The following is a 24,076-nucleotide window of genomic DNA, read 5'->3' as shown; positions in this document are numbered from 1 at the left end:
TTTTGAACTAGCAGAATTCTGGATTAAGAAGCTTGTAAAGAAGAGCTAGTGCAAATCCAGAAAAGGACTTGAAATGCCCCCAGGCTTTGCCATGGCACATTCCCCGGTTTCTTCGCACTGCGTTCAGAGGCTGAGACACACAGAGTTGAGTCTGGCTAAAAGCCCTGACTGTGCCGGTGGGGCAGCGGGGTAGAGGTCAGACCTACAGGAGTGGGAGGCGGTGAGGTGGGGGAAGGAGCAGGTGTTGGTGGAGAGCTCCCTTTTCCCTGGCAAAGAGGCTCCTAAGCTGCACGCAGTGTTTTCCAGCAGCGGGTGGAGGGGCCTTATCCTCCATCTGGGCGCCCAGGGCCTCGAGCAGAAGGAGGAGGCAGACGGAAGCGGTGGGTCAGCGGCGGGCCAGCCCTGGTGGGTTTCTCCCCTCCTCTGCCGGCCCGGGGCGTCACGGCGTATGCCTGAAAGTTGACGTGACCTGCGGACGCTGGGAAGCCCCCAGGCGCGGGGCCGGGGGCGGGGACCGACTCTCAGCCGGGCTAGTCTCCACTACGAGACGGCCACCCCTCCGCCGGCCCGGAGGAGGAGCCTCGCCACCGACCTCGGTGGCGTGAGGGCGGGGGCGGGGGCCTGGGGACCGGCGCGCTAGGGAGCGCAGCATCCGCGGCCCTTCAATTGGCCGCACCGCCCCCTCGGCAGAGAGGCGGGAGGAGGCGGCCTTCCATTGGTCGGGCTCGTCCGCCAATCCCTAAAGGCCCCGGGGAAGGGGTTGGGGGCAGTTCGTGGGGAGTTGCGGTGCGGGCAGACGAACGAGCGAGCAAGCTAGCGGGACGCCAGAGCAAACCAGGCGGCTCCGTGAGACCCAGCCGGATCAGTCGCTGAAGCGCCGCCCGCGCCCCGCCGTCGCTTCGGGGCGTCTCCTGCACCGCCCAGAAGAGTGAGCTCCGAGCATCTCCCGCTGCGGCCACTTCTCGGGGCCAGGAGCGGGGAAGCCAAGTGAGAGAGACCCCCGGACCAAACGCAGCCTCCTCCGCCGCTCGATCTACCATGACACACTTCAACAAGGGCCCTTCCTATGGGCTCTCGGCTGAGGTCAAGAACAAGGTATGCCCGGGGTCGGGTGGGACGGGGCTCCTTTGGGCGAGGGGTACGAGACGCCGTCCCGGGGGTTGGTCGGGCTCGGGAATCGCTGGTCCGCGTTTCACGCCGTGCGCCTGGGCTCGCTGGCTTCGCGGAGAGGAAACGTCGAAGCAACGCGAGTGTTGCCGCGCGTCCCCGTTCCGTTCCCGGTCATGGCGCGCCGGCTCCCGGGAGCTCACCTAGCTTTGTTCGCCTTGCGGCGGCCTGGACTCTCAGTTGGCGGTGGGTTCCTGGGCGTCGGATATCCCGCAGCGCCGGCGTCTCCGGCGGCGGCCGTTGCGCGGCTGCAGGGCGCGCCCCTCCTGGAAGGGGGCGCTCCTGCATGGCCATTCGCCGATAGGTGGGGCCGGCCCGCGCTTAGGGACCAGAGAGTTGCCGCAGCAGCCCCCGCCATCCTGTCCCGGCCGGGGCGGCAGGCCGATCCTGCACCTCCTCCCACCTCATCCCCCGAGCCGAACTCTAAGCGAAGTTAGGCGGTTACGTGGCCAAACCCCGGGCCCCTCATTTGTTCCACGCCTAGCGGGGAAGGAGATCGCTGAGGCGTCCCGCCACCCCCTCCCCCCAGCTTCCCGGAGGAACGAGGGCTGGTCCGAGACCCTTAACTTTCCGATTGTCGATGCCTTGAGGCAAAGTGCTGTTTCTTCTCCTGGAAACGGAGACAAAGCCTTAGCGCGTGCTTTGGAAGTGATATCTGCTATGGACTTAAGACTTTTTATCAAGCACCGAGAAGTTTGTTGTACGTTTGACTGTAACCGTAGCAAGGAGTATCTTTGTTGGTTGCTTTTGTTTCGGGTTTATTTGCTGAGGCGGGTGGTGGTTTGCAGTAATTGGGCTTTGGTGACACTCATCTTTTTCCACTTTGCCTAGTATAAGAATTCATTGGATTTATCTCTGGGACTTTGGTCTGGGAAGGAGATGAGAGGCGTCCCCCTCCCCAAATCCCCTCTTTCCTTCCTCCCTCCCTGCATTCCAAGCCCGTGACATCAGGGGTTTCTGAGGGGAGAGACCAGCCAATCGGCGCGGAACTGCGCACAGAACGCTCATTGTCTCCTTTCTGCTGTTCTGGCCAAAGCGCCACAAAGGAGAGCTGCTGTGGTTTAATTCCTATTAGCCTCCCGGGAGCCGAAGCATGTCAGGATTGCCACCGCACCGTCCGACCGCTAGTATAATACACTGGCATTGTCAGAGCTGTAACATGCCAGTGTTGGGGGAATGTGTGCCGTGTGGAGTGAATTATAGAGAGGCAAAGAAGAGCACCATTGTCAAACCCCAAGGCAAAGTTTGGGCTCTTGTCTCCCGCTGTTGTAGGCATCATACTATAATTCTGTGAATGAATTTTGAACGATCTTTGAAACAAACAGTTGATTTTCATCTATAAATCTAAAATTGAAATGTTTAGGTCCTTCACCTTGTCAAATATGTTGCCCGATTTAGAAAACGGTTTCCTAAACCTTTTTTAATGAACAGAAAGGTGAGTGGTTGTGTATAGATGATAATTACAAACCTCACCAACTTAAGGCTTTGTTGCAAAGTATTCTGTTCCTTCCCAGGTGTACAAAACGTGGCTTTTGGAAGCCTTTTCAGAGGAATCAGGAAGTCCAGACTGTTGGATGTTATACCCTTGCCTGGCTTGTGCACATTCATTATAATTGCCCTTGTGATTTTTGGCTGGCAGCAGTTGAGTCTCTTTACCTTTTGCATTGTAAATGAGATACTGATAACTTTGGCAGTCCTTCAAGTGACTGACTTTTCTTGGATGTTAATATTAACCACGTTAATTTCTTTTTGCTGATTTATGGAGCAGATACTGCCCCTTTCCTACTTATTGAGCAGATGGAAGGAAATGTATAGACTGAGGCTAAATAACTGTAATTTTTATACATTTTTAAACACAGTAAAGCCCCAGTTTTCAGAACCTTTGGAAAGTTAGTTATAAAGGCTGTAGGTTTATCCTTTTAAGCACCAAACCCATCTGTTAGTAACCCCTTTCATTTATATGGCCCTTTAATACAGTATCCTTCCATAGGAAGTGTTTTGATCTTAACAGCAGAGCAGCCCTGTGAGGTGGGGAGGATTGTTGGTATTATTCCACATTATTTACAGACAGGACGCTGAGGCTTCGAAAGGGTGTGATTTGCCCAGGGTCACAGAAGAAAGTTGGAATATCCTAAGAATTTTAACTCTTTAAAAAGTGATGCTTAGTTCAGTGATGTGCAGAGATGTTCTCCTAGAATCACTATTGTCTGTCCCCCCCCTCCCCCAGTTTTTGCCACCCACCTGTTGCTCCTTGACATTGTGATTATTCATGTAATGCTGTTCCTAGTCTGTTCTGGGCTTGGAAATCAGATATCCGAGTTTGCTATGTCTTCGTATGAGGTATTATATTTCGACTGAGAGTGCAGGACTTGCTTCATGAGAAAAATGGGCATGTGAAAACACAAACTTTGACATTATTTGGTTTGGACACTTTACTTTGATTCCTTCCTGCTTTTTCCTTGTGTACCGAATGAATGATATGTCACTTAAATATAAGATACATGTATTTTTTCCTTAAAAATTCATTTAACAAAGTGAAAAATTATAAATATTCTAGGGAGGCAGTATAGAATGGACCCTGGAGTCAGGCATATGTGGGTTCTAGTTCTACTTCTGTCACTTACTGCCCCTTCCCTCACCATTGCTTTGTTGAGAAGTGATTGTTTTATAGGAAGTGCTCAGTAAATACATGGTCGCTATTAGCTCTTAGTAGTAGAACATTAGTATTAATATTACATTCGTAGACTTGTATGTCACTGCTTCTTTAGGTATTCCATTTCTATTAAATAAGCCTTTGTTAATTAATGAATTAAGGAATTCTTTATTCTTAAATATTTGTAATCAGGAAAATTTCAGGGAAAAATCTTTAAACTTAAGACGCGTCTTGATGGGACAATAATACATGGCAGAGTATAAAACTTGCTGTGTTGTTTTTTCAATAGGCAACTAAGAAGTTCAAGAAGGTGTTTGAAAACAGCCTGAAAAACTGGAACCCTTCAGCCTGGAATATGAACAAAGTTTTCTTTAATAACAACAAAAAAGAACAGCTTTTAACCCCAATGCAGTCCATGAAAACCATAATACAGTAGAAAGACCAGGGTAGATATAAAAACTGGTGTAAATAGTTCAGTTGGGATGTTGTTGTTGTTGTTAGATGCCATCGAATCACTTCTGACTCATAGCGACCCTGTGTACAATGGAATGGAACACTGCCTGGTCCTGCGCCATCCTCACAATCGTTGCTATGTTTGAGCCCATTGTTGCAGCCACTATATCAATCCATCTTGTTGGGGGTCTCTCTTTTTCAAAGACCCTCTACTAAGCATGATATCCTTCTCTAGGGACTGGTCCCTCCTGATAACGTGTCCACAGTACATGAGATGGTCTCACCATCCTTGCTTCTAAGGAGCATTCTGGCTGTACTTCTTCAAGACAGATTTGTTCATTTTCCTGGCAGTCCGTGGTATATTCAGTATTCTTCGCCAACACCATAATTCATATACACCGATTCTTCTTGGGTCTTCCTTATTCATTGTCCAGCTTTTGCATGCATGTGAGGCGATTGAAAACACAATGGCTTGGGTCAGGCACATCTTAGTTCTCAAGGTGACATCTTTGCTTTTTAACACTTTAAAGAGGTCTTTTGCAGCAGATTTGCCCAGTGCAATGTGTCATCTGATTTCTTGATTGCTGCTTCCATAGGCATTGATTGTGGATCCAAATGACAAATTCAGTATTTTCTCCGTTTATCAAGTCGGAGGTGGGCGAGATGGAAACCCTAAGAGTAATAACGTGCTACAGGATGAGCCAGGCCCTTGACTCTGTATCTTGGGGACCAAAATGAAGAGGGAAACAATTCTGTACCTCATAACACAGGAGAAAACATGACCGGCCCTCAAGGGAAGCACAGCGTTTCCTGATGCTTGACTCTGAACAAAATGTTCATGCCAGGGTAGTTTCCCATAAAGTTGAGAATGCAATGAAGCGTACCCTCCCCAGGCTTAGAGCACTTGCTTACAGGGATGTTTCTTGTAGGTCTCAGTGAAAGAGGAGGATATCAATTGGATGGTTGGGGGATGGGGGTCGATGGGATGGGACTGAAATGATGTTACCTCCCCAAATTTTTACTACTGGTAGGGGGTGGCGCTAATTGAAATATTTAGAAGAATGGAATTGGAATGTACATTCTTGCAGACTTCTGGTCCCATGGAATGTCTGATTTGAGCAAAGTGGCTTGTCATAGAATCTGCTTGGTTACAAAATGGTATCCTTCAACAGCTGAAAACCATTTTGGATAAGTTCTTACTAAAATCTTAAGTTATTAGAGAGTAAGTTAAACAATTATATAGTCATTGCCATTGGGTAGATTCCAACTCATAGTTGACCCCATAGGACAGATTAGAACTGCCCCATAAGGTTTCTAAGGAGCAGCTGGTAGATTTGAACTGCGAACCTTTTTGTTGGCAGCCAAACCTTAACCACTGCGCCACCAGGGCTCCAAGCAATTACATGGTAATAATTAAATATGGCCGCGTGTCCCATGAGACGCTACCAGCTCAGTGCCATTAGGACATGTAACCTAAGGGTACCCAGGATCAGAGTAACCCGAGGGTGAGTGTGGACTCCAGCTTTAATTGTGTCCTAAGGTGGTCTGTCTTACCTGTTGCTAGACCACCAGAATCTTGATAAAAGTGTGTAGATAGGTTTGCTTTTTTTTTAAGCTTTATTGTTGGCAAATAGGTTTTTAATTTAAAACATTTTTTTTTTTTTTTCCATAATATCTGTCTCCTCCCACCAGAGCTAAAGATCTTTATCTTTTGCACTGGTATGTATCAAGATACAGATTTTAGATTCTAGAATATGACTTGGCACATAATAGGTGAAATATTTGTTTATTTATTGAATGTATCTATCAGGAATAGATTTTGCTGTCTCTAGAAATTAGAAATGGACAGTTAGCCCTATTAGTCTACATTTGGAATTCTTTAGTGCCGGTTTGATCTTTTTGAAGAACGCAGTGACTTTTATAGCTTGTTTTTCTTAAACAGTTTGTTTTATTAGTCAATATTACGTTGGAAACTGAGCACTTAGAGAATTACTTCATTGTTGCTACCTTTGGGGTTACCTTTTGAGAAACGTATTTCTTTCTTACACTCCAAGTTAGGGAGGGACAGGAGAGGTCCCCCAGGCAAGGCTTTGTCCAATGCCTGCGTCTCCTAGGGGACAGCCCTGAGAAGTGGCCTTGCAGCCAGCCTGGCTCCCAGTGGGGATGGGCCATTGTGCTTTGTCTACTCTTCTTTTTTTCAGACTTGATCAAAACAGATTAAAAAAGATATACTTTGCTGAAATGAAAACGCTCGTGCTTATTTATTCTGAAATTTTAACCAGGATTGTTATCAAGCTTGCTGGCCTGTGACTTCCACTTTTTTATATTTCAAAAGTAAATTTGACAGTGAAGATGCTGCTAATACTATTCTCAACTAGAGATATATCCTTTTTACCCCTATGGCTTTTCCTCTTCTAAGTTGAGATACAAGGTTTAGTGTTTTCCTTCCTTCCTTCCTTCCTCCCTCCCTCCCTTTTCCACTTAACAGTGTATCATGAGTTCTTATCAGTGGCGTTAAAATAAAGAAGCACTCTTTGAATGGCTTCGGTTCCTCTGTTATTCATTACCATTATATCTGAGAGAGTATGGCAATGCTTCGTTTTCCTTCTCAGTGTAACTAGGTGGTGGTGGGAAGGGAGCATGTTCTTAGAATTTGGGGCAAGTTCCATTTTATTCTAGGCATTAGCCTCCTCTAGCATATCCCACGTGCATGGGTACTTCTTAAATCGGAACTCATTTTATAGCCATAGTGGACTCTTAACTGTTATTGATAGGCACTTGCACCCTCAGGCTTTTGTTCAGGATTTCTCCAGCCCAGGGTAGTTCCAGGTTTTTGTGGAGCCTGTAGATTTTTGGGGTCCTCATTATGAAAAATACAAAAATATCTTGTAAATTTTATAAAAACACAAAATCATGGGAACTCTTATGAACTTGAAGATGTCCTGGTAGCTTTCATTCTTGTCAGTGAGAAGGTACGCTGTAGTGGCTAACAGTGTGCACCGTGGAGAGTGACTGACTGGGTTGGAATCCTGGTGCTGCCCCTTACTGTGGGCAAGTTACTTAACCTCTCTGTGCCTCATGTGTAAAATAAAGATCTGGTGTCTACCTTTATAGGGTTATTGGAGCCCTGGTGGTGCAGTGGTTAAGAGCTCGGCTGCTAACCAAAAGGTTGGCAGTTTGAATCTACCAGCTGCTGCTTGGAAACTCTATGGGACAGTTCTGCTCTGTCCTATAAAGTCGCTTTAAGTTGGAATTGACTCGATGACAGTGGTTTTGGTTTGGTTTATAGGGTTATTGGGAGGAGTAAATAAGATAGCTAATACATGTAACATATTTAAGATAATCCATGTAACATGTTTAAAATAATTCGGTAAATGTTAACTATTTTTCCATTTTGCTGGCTGGTTCTCTGCTGGTTCGCAGTCTGTCCTGCATTCTCCTGAGCTTCTTTTATGTTTTTGATATTGAGAATTATCTCCAGGATGTGGGCATTCATTCATGAATCTGTTTGTATCTGAATGAGGCTTCTGACAGATAGGGGACCACAATGCTGGACAGTATTGCTCTGCTTTGCTTCTGTCTCAGGAATGTGATCTGCGTCTGGAGTTCTTATCCAGGATTCCTCCATGCTTCCACCTGGTAGCCTGCACGTATCCCCTCAGTGAAATCCCTGGGTCGCCACCCTGCTCATGGTCTGCCCACATTGCCCTAAGGGTCGTGGGCTTCCGTGTAGAGCTCTAGGCCTTGCTTTCAGGGCGTGGCATCATTCTGCTTTTTCTTCCTAAGGGGTCGATTACTCCTTAACAAAATATGTCTTTCATTTCTTGAATTCAGATCCTTCCACAGCTGACTGATACACATATGTTAAAGTCTTGCGTGTCACTGGAGGCCTTCAGTTTTAAATGGTCTTAGGCTCTACCTAGGCATGTGTGAAGCTAGTCCATGAGTAGAGAGGACTCTACCCTTGTATTTCCTTCGAGGGAGGGAGGGAACAACCTCAGCATCTTCCCTCAGCCCCAGGACCAGGAAGCTTCAGGGAGTGAGTGCGGCTGGTGGGCAGGAACATCTGCAATGGGAAAACCAGGGAGTTGGGGACATGACTGCCGAGGAAAGAGGAGGCTCTTTGTGCTTGGAATGACTCTTCTGGATAAGTTAGAGCTAAGCATTTATAGTTATTTTTCCCTCTCCTCCCAGGAATTTTCCAGGGGACCCCAGCTGTGGAGTAGCTGGACTGGACTGTGATTTCAGCAGTTGATTCTTTTCTCTCCCCCTTCCAGGTGTCTGGACAGGGATCTTTCTTCATTTTCCCAGTCCTGCCAGTCCTCCTCACTTCTCTACGAGGGAGCTCTATGGATAGATAGTGTGCTTTTATTGTAGTTCTCTCCCTCCTTATGCTTCATGTGGGAGGAAATAGGAGAGAACATAATCAATACCATGTGTAGCAAGTCTCTCATACTGTCTTTTAATACAAACATGTGATTCTACTTTGAATGTAAAAATAGCAACAGCAACCCTATACTTCTGATCAAGGATAGTATTTATGCTTATATTAAACATGAAGATTCTGTAGCATCGTAAAGCGAGCTTATCAGCATCCCTGGCCCTTAGCCCTGCCCTGGATCCTAGCGCTGGTCTTCAGAGTCCACAAAGGCTAGGTCCCTTTCGCCTGATGGTCCCATTCTCTGCTCTGAAGATTGGGATGAACTTGTTTCTGTGCTTTTTTCCACCTTTCTTCAGAGATCTCATCCCCCACTCTCATTTCACAACTTACACAGACATGCACTTTGCTGGCCAGGTGTTTGTTTTTAGTTTTCTTCCCCTCTGGGCTTGATTTTTTATTTTCTTCCTTTTCTCCCTTCAGTGGTAGCTTTGCTGTGCCACCCTTCCCCGCAGCTGGCCTTATTTTTATTGTTAGGTGCTGTCAAGTCGATTCTGACTCTTAGTGACCCCATGCAACAGAGTAGAACTGCCTCATAGGGTTTTCTAGGCTGTCGTCTTTACAGGAGCAGAGCTCCAGGTCTTTCTCTCATGGAGCCACAGGGTGGGTTTGAATTTCCAACCTTCTGGTTAGCAGATGAGTGCTTAACTACTGCACCACCAGGGTTCCTTAGCCAGTGTTATGGCACCTTCCAAAATGTGCATGTGGCAGGGGGCTACTGTTTATAGGTGCTGGTAGAGGAGTTAAAGTGTTTTGTGTCTCAGGCATCTCTGCCAGATACCTTGCTATGAACTTTTGAACCATCGTGGTAAAGCCCTTTGGGACTATAGAGTCCCTTGGGCTGGCTTGCATCAGTGTTCTCATTGCGTCAGTCTGATACGGTGATATTGGTGGTGTGTTACTTTTGGATGTACTCTCACTTCTCACTGAGTTGAAAAGATTTTATGGTAAGCCATAGGGTCTAAGCCACCACCTTGCTGTTATTCTTATACCTCGACAGGCAGGTAGCATAATAGATTCTGTGGAGCTCTGATGGCGCAGTGGTTAAGAGCTATGGCTGCTAACCAGAAGATCAGCAGTTTGAATCCACCAACTGCTCCTTGGAAACCCTACGAGGCAGTTCTACTCTGTCTTTTAGGGTCACTATGAATCGGAATTGACTCGCTGGCAATGGGTTTGTTTTTGTTTTTATAGACTTTCTGTATAATGTTGTTAGATGCTGTCGAATAATCAACTCCTGTCGACCCAGTGTGACAGAGTAGAAATGCCCCATAGGATTTTGTTGGCTGTAATCTTTATGGGAGCAGATTACTGGTTCTTTTTCCTGCGGAGCTGCTCAACTGTTGTGCCGCCAGGGCTCCTCTGTGTATAATAGAGGGTTGTTATCTCTCAGTTTGGTTTAGGGATGAGGGGAAACATCACATGGTGGAAAGGACTTAGACTTTGGAGCCAGATCTACGTCTGAATCCCTGCTGAGCCTTGGGACCTTTGGACAAGTCCTACTCTGCGTGGAAGAAAATGTATCTACCCCAGTGTGCCATCTTCCTGGCCTGTTAGAGCCTTTTCTCTTTTTTATCCTTATTTTTGGAATGAAAACTATGTTGTAAAAAATGTAAACAATATCAAAATACAAACATAAAGAAGTGAAAGTATCCTGTATTCCTTCCCCAACCCCAGCCACTTGTACAACTTTATCATTGGACTGTTTTAGAAACGGAATTGTAGTTTATGGTATGGATTCTCATTATTTATTCACTAATTCCCTATTGGTGGATATTTCCTTAAGAAGTACTTATGTGGAAATGTGCATAGCTTTTGACCTAACGTTTAAATTTTTAATGTCGTTATTGTTAGGTGCCGTCAAGTCAGTTTCAACTCATAGTGACCTCATGGGACAGACTAGAACTGCCCCATAGGGTTTTCCTGGCTGTAATCTTTACAGAAGCAGATCACCAGGTCTTTCTCCTGGGGAGCTGCTGATGAGTTCAAACCACTGGCCGTTGCACCACCAGGGTGCTTTGCTAAATTTGTAATAGGTATTTTCAAATTGCTCTCTAAAAAATCAGCCTATACTTCCTACCAATAGTATGAAAGAGAAGGAGGATCTCCTCGCAGTAAAAAAACAAAAATCCTATATTAAAATGGCCTTGACGCTTGCTTTAGTCCTTTATTACCATGTTGTGAGTAAATGAAATCTGTGCCCTCTGCTCCATCTCAGCCCCCACCAGGCTGTGAGGTGGGATGAGGCCCAGGAATGGAGTGTGGACATCTATTTCACAACTTGCCTTTGACACTTTAAATAGTTTTGTTTTTGTTTTTTAATAGAAAGCTTAGGCACCATCGAAGTGATCTCTAATCCGAATGGCTATATCAAATACATAGTGTCAAGTAATTGGTTTTATGGTATATTGAATTTGAAGTAGGGACTCTTTCCAGTATCTGGACAGGAGCAGCCAGCAAAGCATATAGATAGGAGAAGGATAAAGGTTGATGTTTATTGAGTTCTTATGACTTACACATTGATTCTTTCCAAGAATGCTCTGATGTAAGTGCTGTTAATGATCTCTGATTTACAGGTGAAGAAATTGAGGCAGAGAGGTTAAGTATACCAGGATCATGTGATTGATGCTTGGTGGAGACAGGATTCTAACCCACATATTCAGTTTCCAGAGCCCATGCTCTTAATCGTTTTAATCTGAGACTAGAACTCCAGGGGAATTGGTGACTTTTAAGGGCAAGAGAAGCACTAGGACAGTGTTTAACAAGAAGCCAGGGAAAAGAGGCTTGGCGAGGTCTCCAGGAGTACTGTATGCTGCAGAGAGCCCATGAGGAGGACTGGAAACAAGCCACTGGATCTGGCTACTGAGAGGTCGCTGATGACCTTTTAAGAGATCATTTTTAGCAGAGCAGATTTCCCGGGGGTTAGGAAGGAGTGAAGGGAGGCCTGGTTGCACAGTGATTAAGCACTCGGCTGCTAACTGAAGGGTCGGCGGTTCGAACTTGCCAGCTGCTCCATGGGAAAAAGATGTGGCAGTCTGCTTCCATAAAGATTTACACCTTAGAAACCCTATGGGGTGGTCTACTCTGTCCTGTAGGGTTGCTATGAGTTGGAGTAAACTCAGTGGCAACAGGTTTGGTTTTTGGTTTTAGAAAGGAATACTAAGTGAGGAAATGGAGAGGTTTGACATGAAATTAAAGAGAAACAGGACAGTGTTCAAGGCTGGCAGCAGGTTCAGTGAAAGATTTCCTTGTTTCAAAGAAGATGGGCGTAGCCTGTCCCCATGGATGGACCAAGGAAAGCGAAGGGCTCAGTACAGATGATGGATGAGCAAGAGTAGATGGGAGCAAAGCAGCAGAGAAGAGAATTAGCCCTGAAAAGAACAGACCAAGCTGAGAAGGAAAAAGGAAGAGGACCATGAAAACAGAAGCAATGTGGACAGGACATCTTCTGTTCCCTTACCATTGTTGGTCCTCTTCTCATGTGAAATAGGGGCATTACGTGGTTTCTGATGTAATCGGTGGAGCCGCTTTGTCTGATGGTGAAGGCAACAGTAATAGGAAGAGATGGTTCAGGCTGAGGCCTGCATGTGGGACACTCTGTTGATTCAGCTGCTTCTCTGTGCTGACCCCTTTGCAGCCTGGGCACCTCCTCTCTCTCCTCGTTTTCTTGGCCCTTCATCTGGAAGGAATGGGAGGTTGGGCTTATTTTATTCTTTTGTGGTTGCTTATCTATAGCAAGAAGTCCCTGGGTGGTATGAATGGTTAACATGATTGGCTTCTAACTGAAAGGTTGGCGCCTTGAGTCTACCCAGAAGAGTAGTAGTAGGAGTAGAAAGGCCGTAGTAGGAGTAGAAAGGCCTGGTGGTCTACTTCTGAAAAATCAACCATTGAAAGCCCTGTGTTGCACAGTTTACTCTGACACACGTGGGGTTGCCATGAGTTGGAGTCAACTCAATGGCAGCTGGTTATCTATAGCAAACCTTCTGCCACATAATCTCCAAGAGACCTTTGTGTGAGGTGCAGCACTCTGATGGAAGGTGCAGTGCTTCCAGAGGCACTTATTTTCTGTCTCCTTTTTCGTGGTCTTAGATTGCAGTACAGCCAAATAAAATCACAGGGTCCTCTCGGGCTTCAGGACTAGGAAAGGGGAACCATGTTCAGAGCGACATTTTTTTGTTAGGAATGCTGAACCTTCTACTGACTGTTTCCTTTTTTGTCTCCATGTATAAGAAGCTTGGGTTCTAATTTGCATCCAGCCCATCTTGTGTAGGACTTGGTGGTATCCAGGTATTTCAACCTTATTCCTGACTTCATTTTTTTTTTTTTTCCCACACCTCTCCATTAAAGCAAAACCAACCAAAAACATTTTTACTTGGAATCTCAATAAGTGAGTGTCATATATTTTTACATGCTATTTCATGAGGCAGAGTATAAATTTGTTTTTTAAAAAAGACAAAAATTCCACCTTTTTATGGAAGTTTCATATCCTCTAATTTTCACTGGGGGAGAAAGATGGTAGGATCTTACACAGTTAATATATTTCTGATTCTCCTTTGAAATCGCACTAGCTAGTATCTATCCTGCATTTGAAATCGTGTTTCAACTCTGTTGTTAGCAGATTGTGTAAAGCCATCTCTGTCAAATAGACAGACTCCATTGTAGAAGGCAAAAAGAGGCATTCAAGATCTGAGATCTAGATCTGGATCCCAAAAGAGGAGTTCCAGATTTACTTAAAGCTGACTGAAATGCTGGGATCGCATTTCTCCTTGACCTTCTTCCCCCTCTTGTCTGATAAGTAGCCCAGAGTAAGGAAATGGTGTGGTGTTTTTCACTCAGTTTGGGGGTAGGCGGACAGGAGCACTTGGATGAATGTGATCAGTGATCTGGTAAATGGAAAAATTTCCCTAGTGGGTAGAGATGAACAGTATAATTTACATTTGGGACAGTGACGTTGAGGTGGATCTCATGCCTTCCTCAAGGTCACAATAGGATCTGAGGCTCATGTTGTGAAGACTTGCCAAAGAGTTGAAGAATGGGTACATTCCAAGTCTATAGAACAGTTTCTGCCACAGTGTCCCTTGGAATTGTGAAAAAAGAAAGGGCAACTTTTCAGTGCTACCCGTGTGCCCAACTCAAATGTTATTTCAGAGGCACCCAGCATCGTACTGAAGAGACAAGGGCTTGGAAATCTGGACAGCAGCAAGAGCTGATACCTGCTGTAGTCTGTGATGAGTGAGGTAGACTCTAAACACTCTAGAGGTGAGACTCAGAAAACAAAAACGTAAATAACATTGCTTTCATCTATTTTACCTATGGGGCTTCAGATAAGATCGACTTTCAGCAAGATCTCTGTATCTACAGAACATTCAAGACTCTGCTGGCCTCCACCCATGAGAGAGTCTGTTCTCCAGTGAGCTTTCCTGCTGGTCAGGGTGTTCAGGGCTTCAGGATTCTCACAGGGCATCTTTGCATTTCTGCCTGCCTCATCCACCTTCCTGGAACTTCTGTGTATTTATCTTGGGTCTGTTCTTTATGTTGCATTCAGAATAAATTGACTCCTTCTTCTGTATGACTTCTATCTAAATATTTAGGTTATAGCTAGCCTATTTCTCCTAAACTCCCGAAGTCCCTTCCAGCAAATAGCCTCTCTCCGCCAACAAGGTTCTCATGATAGGCTGTGTATGATTTTTCCAATCCTTTCACCACCCACTTTTCTCTTTCTAGACTGATGTCAGTTTGTCAGTGTCGCCTTTTAGAACGTGGCATTCAGAACGGATCACGTACTACCACAGATACGGTTTAACCTACCAGAGTGTAGTGGGATTATTAACCACCTTCCTTTGTTTGACCACAAAGCACTAACTCGTTTTCTTGATCAATGTAGTAATCTGGGGAGATAGGCAAGGCATTCCATGTAGGAGAAAGATTTTAATCCTTGCTTTGGCAGGTTGATTTCCACCCCCTCTATAAAGAGTTGTCAATTGCTTATCACATATTCCTTTTACAGCCATTTTCATTTAAATAATGCTTGCTTTGGTTACTTCATGAAGTTGTTCTGATTAAGCAAATAAGAAATGCAATACCAGTTGTGGTCAAGTCAACTCTGACTCACGATGACCCTGGTGCGTCAGAGTAGAACTGTGCTTCGTAGTGTTTTCAGTGGTTGATGTTTTGGAAGTAGATTGGCAGGCCTTTCTTCCGAGGTGCTTCTGTGTGGACTCAAACCTCCAACCTTTCAGTTAGCAGCTGAGCACATTAACTGTTTGCATCACCTGGAGACTCCAAAAAATGCAGTAATATAAAGAATTATGTGACTGTGCAGACCAAGCTAGCATTACCTTCTTTAGGCGGGGTTGTTGGCTTACTGGGTAAGCATTACTAGTTCCAGAACCTCGGAGCATGAGTTTATGTTTATCTTGAATCATTTGTTTATTAAGCTAAGATCCTTCTGAATCCTAATTGTGTGTGTTTATGTATTAACTATTCCCAATTTTATTTTCTGTATGTTTAATAAGTATGCCTAACAGCTTCCAAATCGTTAATTACCAAAATAGTATAGAACACACCTGGATCTAAGCCCTGGTGGCATAGTGGTTAACTGTTACAGTTGCTAACCAAAAGGTCTGCAGTTCGAATCCACCAGCCGCTCCTTGGAAATTCTGTAGGGCAGTTCTACTCTGTCCTGTAGGGTCGCTATGAATCAGAATCAACTTAACGGCAGTGGGTTTTAGATATGAGCTTGAGGTCCACATCACTGCGCGTTTCCCCTGTCTGACACTGTCTGACGGAGATCTGCACAGAAGGCATAGTTGTTCCATCCGACCGGACCTGACTTCTAGGGTTAAGACACTGGATTTAAGGAGCACCATAGACATAAGGGGCTTTTATCAGAAATTAAAGCAAATATGTCCCTAGCGATCCATCTAAGATTACTAGATTGGTAGATCAAGGAGATGTGGCGCTCATAAAAACCAGTGACATTCAAATACAGATACTTTCCCATAACAAGATAGATCCTTGAATCTGTGGCATTTCTCTTGTCTAGTAATAATATCAGTGGGTAAAAATCATTCATTGAGTGTCTGCTGTGCACCACGCATGGACTCTGGGGGTACAGATATGAAGAAGAGCCTGTACACAGGAGGGAAGTGGGCAGGTGTCCTTGGGCATGTCTTGGGAGCCTGTGCTGGCTCTTGACGACGCCTGCCCTTACCTCTAAGTACCCTACACCCTCTCGCCAGGAGTCCGCTCTAGGATGGCAGCCAGGTTCTCCAGCCTGTAACAGAGTGGCCCTTGCCTTTTGGTGGACGTGGACGTGGGGGTAGGGAGAGAGCAGGACCATCCTTAGGTTCTTGTTACTACTGTTTGCCAGGGTTTCTCGCACAATGAGCTGTTTCTTTAGTGCATCTTTGTTACCGTAATTTCCCAGACTGGATTCCTCTGGGGACCCAGCCGCTCTAGTCTTACTACCTCCTTATTTACGTTTGGACTTTTACAATCTACTTTTAACTAAGCATGCTCTAAACTTTATAGTCTGAAGGCAGTTTTCTAGATAGAGAAGAAAAATTTGCATTCTTTTTATTCTGTGTTTTTCCTGCCTTTTGCTAATTTTACTGTTTGCCTTAAGCACTGGGCCAGTTCCTCTTAAGGTAGTTTAAAAGGTTTAATTCCCCCCCCCCCATCAGTTTCACAGTGTTTGTACATTGAGTTGTAGTGTCTGTGTATTTATTTGACTATACAGACAGATTTGGAGGGAAAAAATGGTGCTGTTGCTGCATACAGTACCTTCAGCATTTAGACTGAAGATCAGCTCTTAAGAGGACTGACTTGAAAGCTGCTCCTGCTTACCTGGGGGAAACAGATTTCCCATAGCTTTGGAATGTATACTTGTCCCCCCATCAAATATTTAGCAAGTTCATATGGGGACCATGGTCTCAGGGAACATCTAGCTCAATTGGCATAACACAGTTTATAAAGACAATGTTCTACATTCTACCTTGGTGAGTAGCGTCTGGGGTCTTAAAAGCCTGTGAGCAGCCATCTAAGATACTCCACTGGTCTCACCCCTTCGGGAGCAAGGGAGAATGAAGGGAATAAGATACAAGGAAAAGATTAATCCAAAGGACTAATGGACTGTAGCTACCATGGCGTCCACCAGACTGAGTCCAGTACAGCTAGATGGTGCCCAGCTACAACCACTGACTGCTCTGACCGGGATCACAATAGAGGGTCCTAGACAGAGCTGGAAAAGGATGTAGAACAAAATTCTAACTCACAAAAAAAGACCAGATTTGCTGGCCTGACAGACTGGAGAAACCCTGAGAGTATGGCCCCCGGACACCCTTTTAGCTGAGTGGTGAAGTCACTTTCGAAGTTCACCGTTTAGCCGGAGATTGGACAGCCTCATAAAACAAAACGGGACTAATGAGGCAGAGTTGTCCAGAGACAAGGACTAGTAGGCAGGAGGGGACAGGAAAGCTGGTGATAGGGAACCCAAGGTTGAGAAGGGACAGTGTTGACATGTCATGGGGTTGTTAACCATTGTCATAGGGCAGTATGTGTACTAACTGTTTAGTGAGAAACTATTTGTTCTGCAAACCTTCATCTAAGGTACAAAAAAAAAAAAGAATTATCTATGTTAGGTACAAAAAACAAAAGAATTATTTATGTAAGATCAAATTGACAACAGCAACTCAAAAGGTTTGCTGGGAAGTGATGGGGGCAGTGAGTTGAAGATAATGGTGATGGAATAATTTGGAAAAGGATAGTGAGAATAGCAGCAGAGCTGGAAGAATGTAATCCATGTCACTGAATTGTAAATGTAGAAACTTTTGAAATGGTGTAACTTTGGCTATGTATATTTTCACCAAAGAAAAAAGGGGGGGTCCTTCAAGGTCGAGAAGGGAGAGTGTTGACATGTTGTGGGGTTGTTAACCAATGTCATAAAACAATTTGTGTGTTGACTGTTAAATGAGAAACTATTTGTTCTGTAAACCTTCATCTGACGTACAATAAAATATATATATATAAAATTTTTTAAAATATTTAGCAAATTTACGCTATAGAATGAGTCTCATTCTGTTGTGACCTTGAGGAGGGCATGTAATCCATCTTGACATTATTGTCCCAAATGCAATGGTGATTTTCATTGGAATTCCCCCACAAATTTTTTTTTTAAGAAATAGTTGCTTCATCCTTTTTATTAGCAACAATCTGAGATAGAATGAGAATTTGGGATGCAAAGAGCTCGAACTAAGAGATGCAGGAATGAGCATTGAGCTGAGTAGTGATGGGAATGGACAGTGGTGATGGCCAGTATATGAGACGAGCCTGTCTGCAGTAGAGCTTTCTTTTTAAATTGTAAACAGGTGCATAGGCTGCAGTGGGGTTCGGTTAATAGAAAGTTGTGTCGTCTGTACTCAGGCTGATATAAATGGAGCGTGTGAATTCTGCTGATATGTGTCAAGCATTGAGACGAGCCCTTTATGGAATGGGCTTCATCTTTTCAGTGGCATTGGAAGGAGGAGACTCCTCGTGAGGAAACAGGGTGACCAGAGTTAAGTTAGTTACCTAGGTCACACTGGAATTGGGGGCCCAGTTTTTTGAAGTTTTTAAATTTCGATGTCCAAAGCATGTGATCTTTAGTCTTGCTGTAACTCCAGGGTGAATACCTTAGGAATGAGTAGGGGAGAGATTTATGGCAGGTAAAAAAAAAAACATTAAAGCCTGTTCATTGTCCTTGTATAAGGTATCAAGAATGGCAAGGGATAAAAGAAAGGCAAGAGGCATCTTGATATTTAAGATGGAAGTGTCCCCACTATCCAAATCGATTTAAATCCTATTTTGAAACTGTATGATAGCCCCATCGTTCTGTTCTCCCTTTATTTTAAATACTCCATTTTTTTTCCCCAAACATGTTAACACACCTTATTTAATATTTGTTGGTGTCTCTCCATTAAGGAGCCCCGATGACAGTGACACGGTGATTAAAGTGATCGGCTGCTAACCGAAAGATTGGCAGTTTGAAACCACCAGTGGCTCCATGGGAGAAAGATGGAGTAGTCTGCTTCTGTAGAGATTTACAGCTTTGGAAACCCTGCAGGGTTGCTATGAGTCAGAATTTGACTCAAGGGCAGCTGGTTTGGTTTGTTTTTTAGTTTGTATCCATTAGAATGTAAGCTGTTAGGCAAGGACTTTGTTTTTGAACTGTGCCTGGTATGTAGTAGCCAGTTGGTAATATCTGAATGAAGAACAAAGGGGAATTGTCATGGATTGAGTTGTGTCTCCCAAAAACGTGTATCAATTTCGCTAGGCCATGATTCCCAGCATTGTGTGATTGTCCACCATTTTGTCATCTGATGTGATTTTCCTGTGTGTTGTAAATCCTACCTCTGTGATGTTAATGAGATGGGATTAGTGGCAGTTATGTTGATAAGATCTACAAGATTAGACTGTGTTTTAAGCCAGTCTCTTTTGAGATATAAAAGAGAGAAGTGAGCAGAGAGACATGAAGACCTTTGTACCAGCTGCTTTGCAGGAGAAGGACGTGGCAGTCTACTTCTGTAATGATTTACCGCCTTTAGGGACACCATGAGTCGGAATTGACTTGATGGCAATGGCTTTGGTTTTTTGGTTTTAGGTTTTAAGAAGCTCTGCAGTAAATATATCGCGAGAAGTAATGTGTTTGTGGAGATCGTCTGGAGGACACATAGTTTTCCTTCTGTAGATACTGGAAGGTATTCTTGGGTGCAGGCTGGGCCGTCAGACAACTCTTGTGCATAAATGCCATCCCTCCACCTCATGCCACGTGTAGCCCCATCTTTTTACCATCCCTCCACCTCATGCCAGGTACAGCGCCATCTTTTTTTTTTTTAATTATACTTTAGATGAAGGTTTACAGAACAAATAGTTTCTCATTAAACAGTACACATATTGCTTTATGACAATGGTTAACAACCCCATGACGTGTCAACACTCTCCCTTTTCCACCTTGGGTTCCCTATTCCAGCTTTCCTGTCCCCTCCTGCCTTCTAGTCCTTGTCCCTGAACTGTTGTGCCCCATTAGTCTCGTTTTATTTTATGGGGCTGTCTAACCTTTGGTACAGCCCCATCTTTTTATTGCATGGCACTTTGGCTGGATCCTCCTGCAAGAACCATGCTTTCAGGTCAGTTGTTGAGATGTTTTTGAAGCCAGTCTTCCTATTACTCAGTATCCCTTTTTGAGGATTCTAGGAAAGACAGTTCGCAAACCTCAGTGCCTGGAAGAGCTTGGCTGTTTCTTAGTAACTGGTAGGCTTTTGTCTGACCTAGTGTCTCTCTTCCCTTTACTGTTAGGAAGTTTAGGCTCTTGGGGCTTGTGTTTTTGAAAGGGGATCTTTTTATTCTCTGTGCTGTTTTGCCTTGGTGGTGCAAAAGGTTAAGCCCTTGGTTGCTAATCAAAAGGTTGACACTTTGAACCCACTCAGACCAGGTAAGCTGCTTCTATTAAGATTACAGCCTAGAAAACCCTATAGGGCAGTTCTGCTCTGTCACACAGGGTCCCAATGAGTCAAAGAAATGACTCAATGCCACCTAACAAGAAATCTGTAATACATGCGCACGTACTCTGGAAAAATTGGCAAATGTTAGGAGGTTACTGTTGGACAGGGCTGTGGGATTTGGGAAGAGGGATGAAGAGAGACTTAGACTTTTAATTCTGTATCAGTGTTTCTCTACCATGTTTTCATTATTGCTTCCCCCAAGGAGCCTTTTCAGACATTTTTCCTAATTGCTCATTTCCCTCATTCCCTGCCAAATTAAATACAAAGGAATAAGGTTTTGTCAGGTAGGGCTGAGCTTTAGAGGGTCACAAATCATTGTAATATATAAGAATTTTTTCACTATCCCCCTGGCAAGAACCAGTTGTTACCCCCTTGGTGCTGATAATCACCCCTATTAAGAATGCATGCTTATATACGTCTACAATGCGTTTACTATTTATTTTTTAACAAGCAAGTATTGTTCTATAAATCAAAAAGAAAGTGAGGACTAAAGAAAGGTCACGTAGCTAGCAAGGGTTGAGCTGTACCGAGGGTGACTCCAAACTGGTGCTCTTATCTGTTATTCTGAGAGAGAACTGAGGGAAGAAGAGCTGAAGGCTGAAGTCACCCCAGGGGGTGACCCCTTGAACCCAGGCACAGGAAGAAAAAGAGAAGCTGTTGAAGACGCCAGAGGAATGGGAACAGCACAGGCAGAGCACAGAGTCCCAGGAGGATGGTCAACCATATCAGATGCCCCAGAGGCTTTTCCCTTCCCTTTGATTGTGTTTAGAGCCTCCAGCAGGTGTGCCCCAGATACCATTCCCCTCAGCCCCAGGGTTCTGTACAGATGTCGTTTCACAAGTGTGCCTTGTGAAAGATTGGGAGGCACCACTTCAGAGAATGTGTGGGTGTTTAGGAGAAAGGGTGGGCATGGTGGAGAAAGGGGAGGCTGTGGATTTGAAGGAAGCAGGCAGAAAGTCTGTGAAAGTAGCTTGAAAACTCTTTGAAAAGGACAAGTAAAATAAAATCTTGGAGAACAGTAAAGAAAATGATATTTATAAACAACTTAGAATGAGTTGTTTTCAAACAACTTAGGGTGAAGTTCCCATGAGGTATTAATGATATGAGTGTAGGTTAATATTTTTATAACTTTCTTATGCAGGGAAGAAATGTCGGCATTTCCCCCCAATGTTCAGAAATTAAAGCTTTTTAAAGATGAAAATAGTGAATAAATTTTATTGGTCAAAGCTCACTTTTTAATTGCTCCCAGTCTCTTGATTTTAAAAGATCTGTATATATAACAATTCAAAAATAACCTCTGTAGTCAAAGAATATAATCATATTTGCTTGGGCTGTGAGCCTATATCCTTTTAAGGGAAAAGCTTAGATTTCTTTGTCTTATAGAACAGTACCTGAGGCCAAGACCTAAGAGACAATTTGAAATAGATGTTTCCCCCCCAGATGAGGTCATAAGAATTTTTTTTTAACTTTTTTTTTAAACACACATGTCTAAGTTTTGAACACTGTGTAGCTACCTTGACTGTAGAAAGCTCATTTATTAGAAAAAATGTTGGCAGTATTTGGATAGAAAAATCCTTGCTGCTCCTTCACTTAAAGGAAAACCCTAAGTCAAAACCAACAGATAGATGATGTGGGTGCGTAGCCAGTTTTTGTTCAGTTCATCATGTGGGGTCTTGAGGGCTTTGCATGTATGTACTTTAGGATTTCTTCTGTGCACGTGATATTGTGATGAGTCTTAGAGACAGAGGCAGCTGTCCAAGCCCGGACCCACGACTGGTCAGCAGCAGAGTCAGGATTTGAACCTAGGTCCGTCTGACTCCTTGATTTTTCTATCTCATCATTCCTTTGATGAGAACCATCAACAGAGAAGATGAAAATTTCTCACTGGCGTTCCTGCTAGGATAAATTAAGTTAGGTCTGTAATCAGTTTGTGGTTTGGGGTACGGCGCTGAATCTGTCAGACACATTTTGAACAAAGGAAACACAAATATGCTTTTGTATTTTTCCGGTTAAATAATAATTTGTCTCATTTGATGTATGAAGTAACATTTCCCCCTCCTAAAAAGAAAGCCGTCCCAACATAACTTCATTGCTAAATCTGAGAAAAGGAAGAGAGTTTCTTTAGAATTTTTGATGACTGACAAAATTGTTTAGACTGCTTAGAGTAGGAAAGGACCTAGTAGGCTCATGGAATTTAGCCTTCCTGTTGTATAGATATGTTGAGGTAGATGCATTATCCAAGGATATTTTTTGGAGGTATAATGTGGTAGTTCTACTCTGTCCTACACAGGGTTGCTACGACTCAACGGCAGCGGGTTTGATTGGATTTTATAATAGGAGTAATGGCTGCTTCCTGCTTACCCGAGGCAAGGTGTGTCCCTGTGGTAAAACTTTGTAGTATCACTACCCCTCCTGGTAATCCAGATGACCATGTAACTGGAGCTGGGAAGAAACCAGAACAGACGTGGTTTTTAGAGGGTGAGGATATGAGGGGTCAGGAAATTACCATACATTAGGCCACTTCACACTGTGCCTAAAACTCTCTTTTAAACTAGTCTCCAGTCCAAATTTTGATCTATGAAACAATGCACAGTGTTAGTTATCCTAAGATGAAAATTTAAATTCATTGAATTTCCTACTGAAACCCAGTTTAAGCAAATCTGCAGCTTAAATAAATTATCCAATTTTTGATCAGAGACGTAGAGCCTTTTCTCTAACTTGTAGGGGGGAAAGCAGAGGAACGAGCACTACAGTCTACCTAACTGACGCATAATTGGTGAAATCGTTTGTACTGTATGGTGCAGCAGAGGTAGCGCCCTTTGGGTGGTGTTGGGGGCAGTAACTGAGGAAGGAGTAGTCTAATTATGTTCCAGGGATAGTGGGGCTGTAGTGCACAGTGAGCCTCCCAGAGGGTGACATGGAATGTAGTTTTCCATAGATTTGACATGGGAAATGGAATCTTTTTTTCCGGTTTGAGAAGTATATAAAAGGCTATTAGTGGACATTGACAGGAGCTGTGATCAAGCGTGACAGAAGCCGCTTGTGTTTTTAAAACTCAGTGCTGGTTTTCACTGCTGGGTGACTTAGCTGTAGGCTGACCAGGTTCATACATGTCCATCCTAGCAGCTGATCATGGCGGGCCTCGGATCATGGGCATCTTCCTCTTGGGAAAAACTGAGGCTGCATCTGAGCAGTGATGTGACAGCCTGTGCTCTGGCACAAGGGACCTTGGGCATTTCTCACAGTTGTCCTTGGTTCCTCTGTGACCAGTACAGACTGGAACTTGAAGGGCTTTTCTGTGGCTAAAATGTCTTTGGTAATTGAACCTAATTATTTTTTGTGGAAAACATTTCTACTGTTTATTTCCAACAATGCTGTAACTAACTTGGCGCTCATGGTCTGGTGGTAACATCTTGTTCTCTGTCCCCATATGCATTACCTACATGTTGTTGGTATTTTCGCCTGTGCTGAATGAGAAGAAAAATGATGCAAGGGCTTTCCTTCTTCCCAGCTGTGGGTTTTTTTTTGTTTGTTTTTAATTTTTATTTATTTATTTATTTTAATTGTACTTCAGGTGAAGGCTTACAGAACAAATAGTTTCTCGTGAAACAGTAGTACACATGTTGTTTTATGACGTTGGTTAACAACCCCACAACATATCAACCCTCTAACTTCTCAACCTTTTTTTTTTTGGTGAAAATACACATAGCCAAAGATACACCATTTCAAAAATTTCTACATGTACAGTTCAGTGACATTGACTGCGCTCTTCCAATTGTGCTGTTAAGATGAAGGCTTACAGAACAAAATAGTTTCTCATTTAAC

The 24,076-nt window shown here is 44.0% G+C and overlaps 1 protein-coding gene across 1 annotated transcript in view; it reads left to right on the top strand.

Moving 5' to 3' along the window:
- The first annotated feature begins 884 nt into the window (after positions 1-884).
- Positions 885-24,076, top strand: part of CNN3 (calponin 3) — a 31,665-nt gene continuing 8,473 nt past the window's right edge. Inside the window, exon 1 of the mRNA XM_004378769.3 lies at positions 885-1,095. Within this exon, the coding sequence (XP_004378826.1) occupies positions 1,039-1,095 (57 nt within the window). The 5' untranslated portion in view covers positions 885-1,038. The remainder of the gene's footprint in view (positions 1,096-24,076) is intronic.

The sequence above is a fragment of the Trichechus manatus genome, unplaced genomic scaffold (assembly GCF_000243295.1).
Source record: "Trichechus manatus latirostris isolate Lorelei unplaced genomic scaffold, TriManLat1.0 scaffold00058, whole genome shotgun sequence".
NCBI classification, from domain to species: Eukaryota; Metazoa; Chordata; class Mammalia; order Sirenia; family Trichechidae; genus Trichechus; species Trichechus manatus.
Note: the sequence above shows the minus strand (reverse complement) of the source record. Positions and strands in the feature narration are given on the sequence as shown.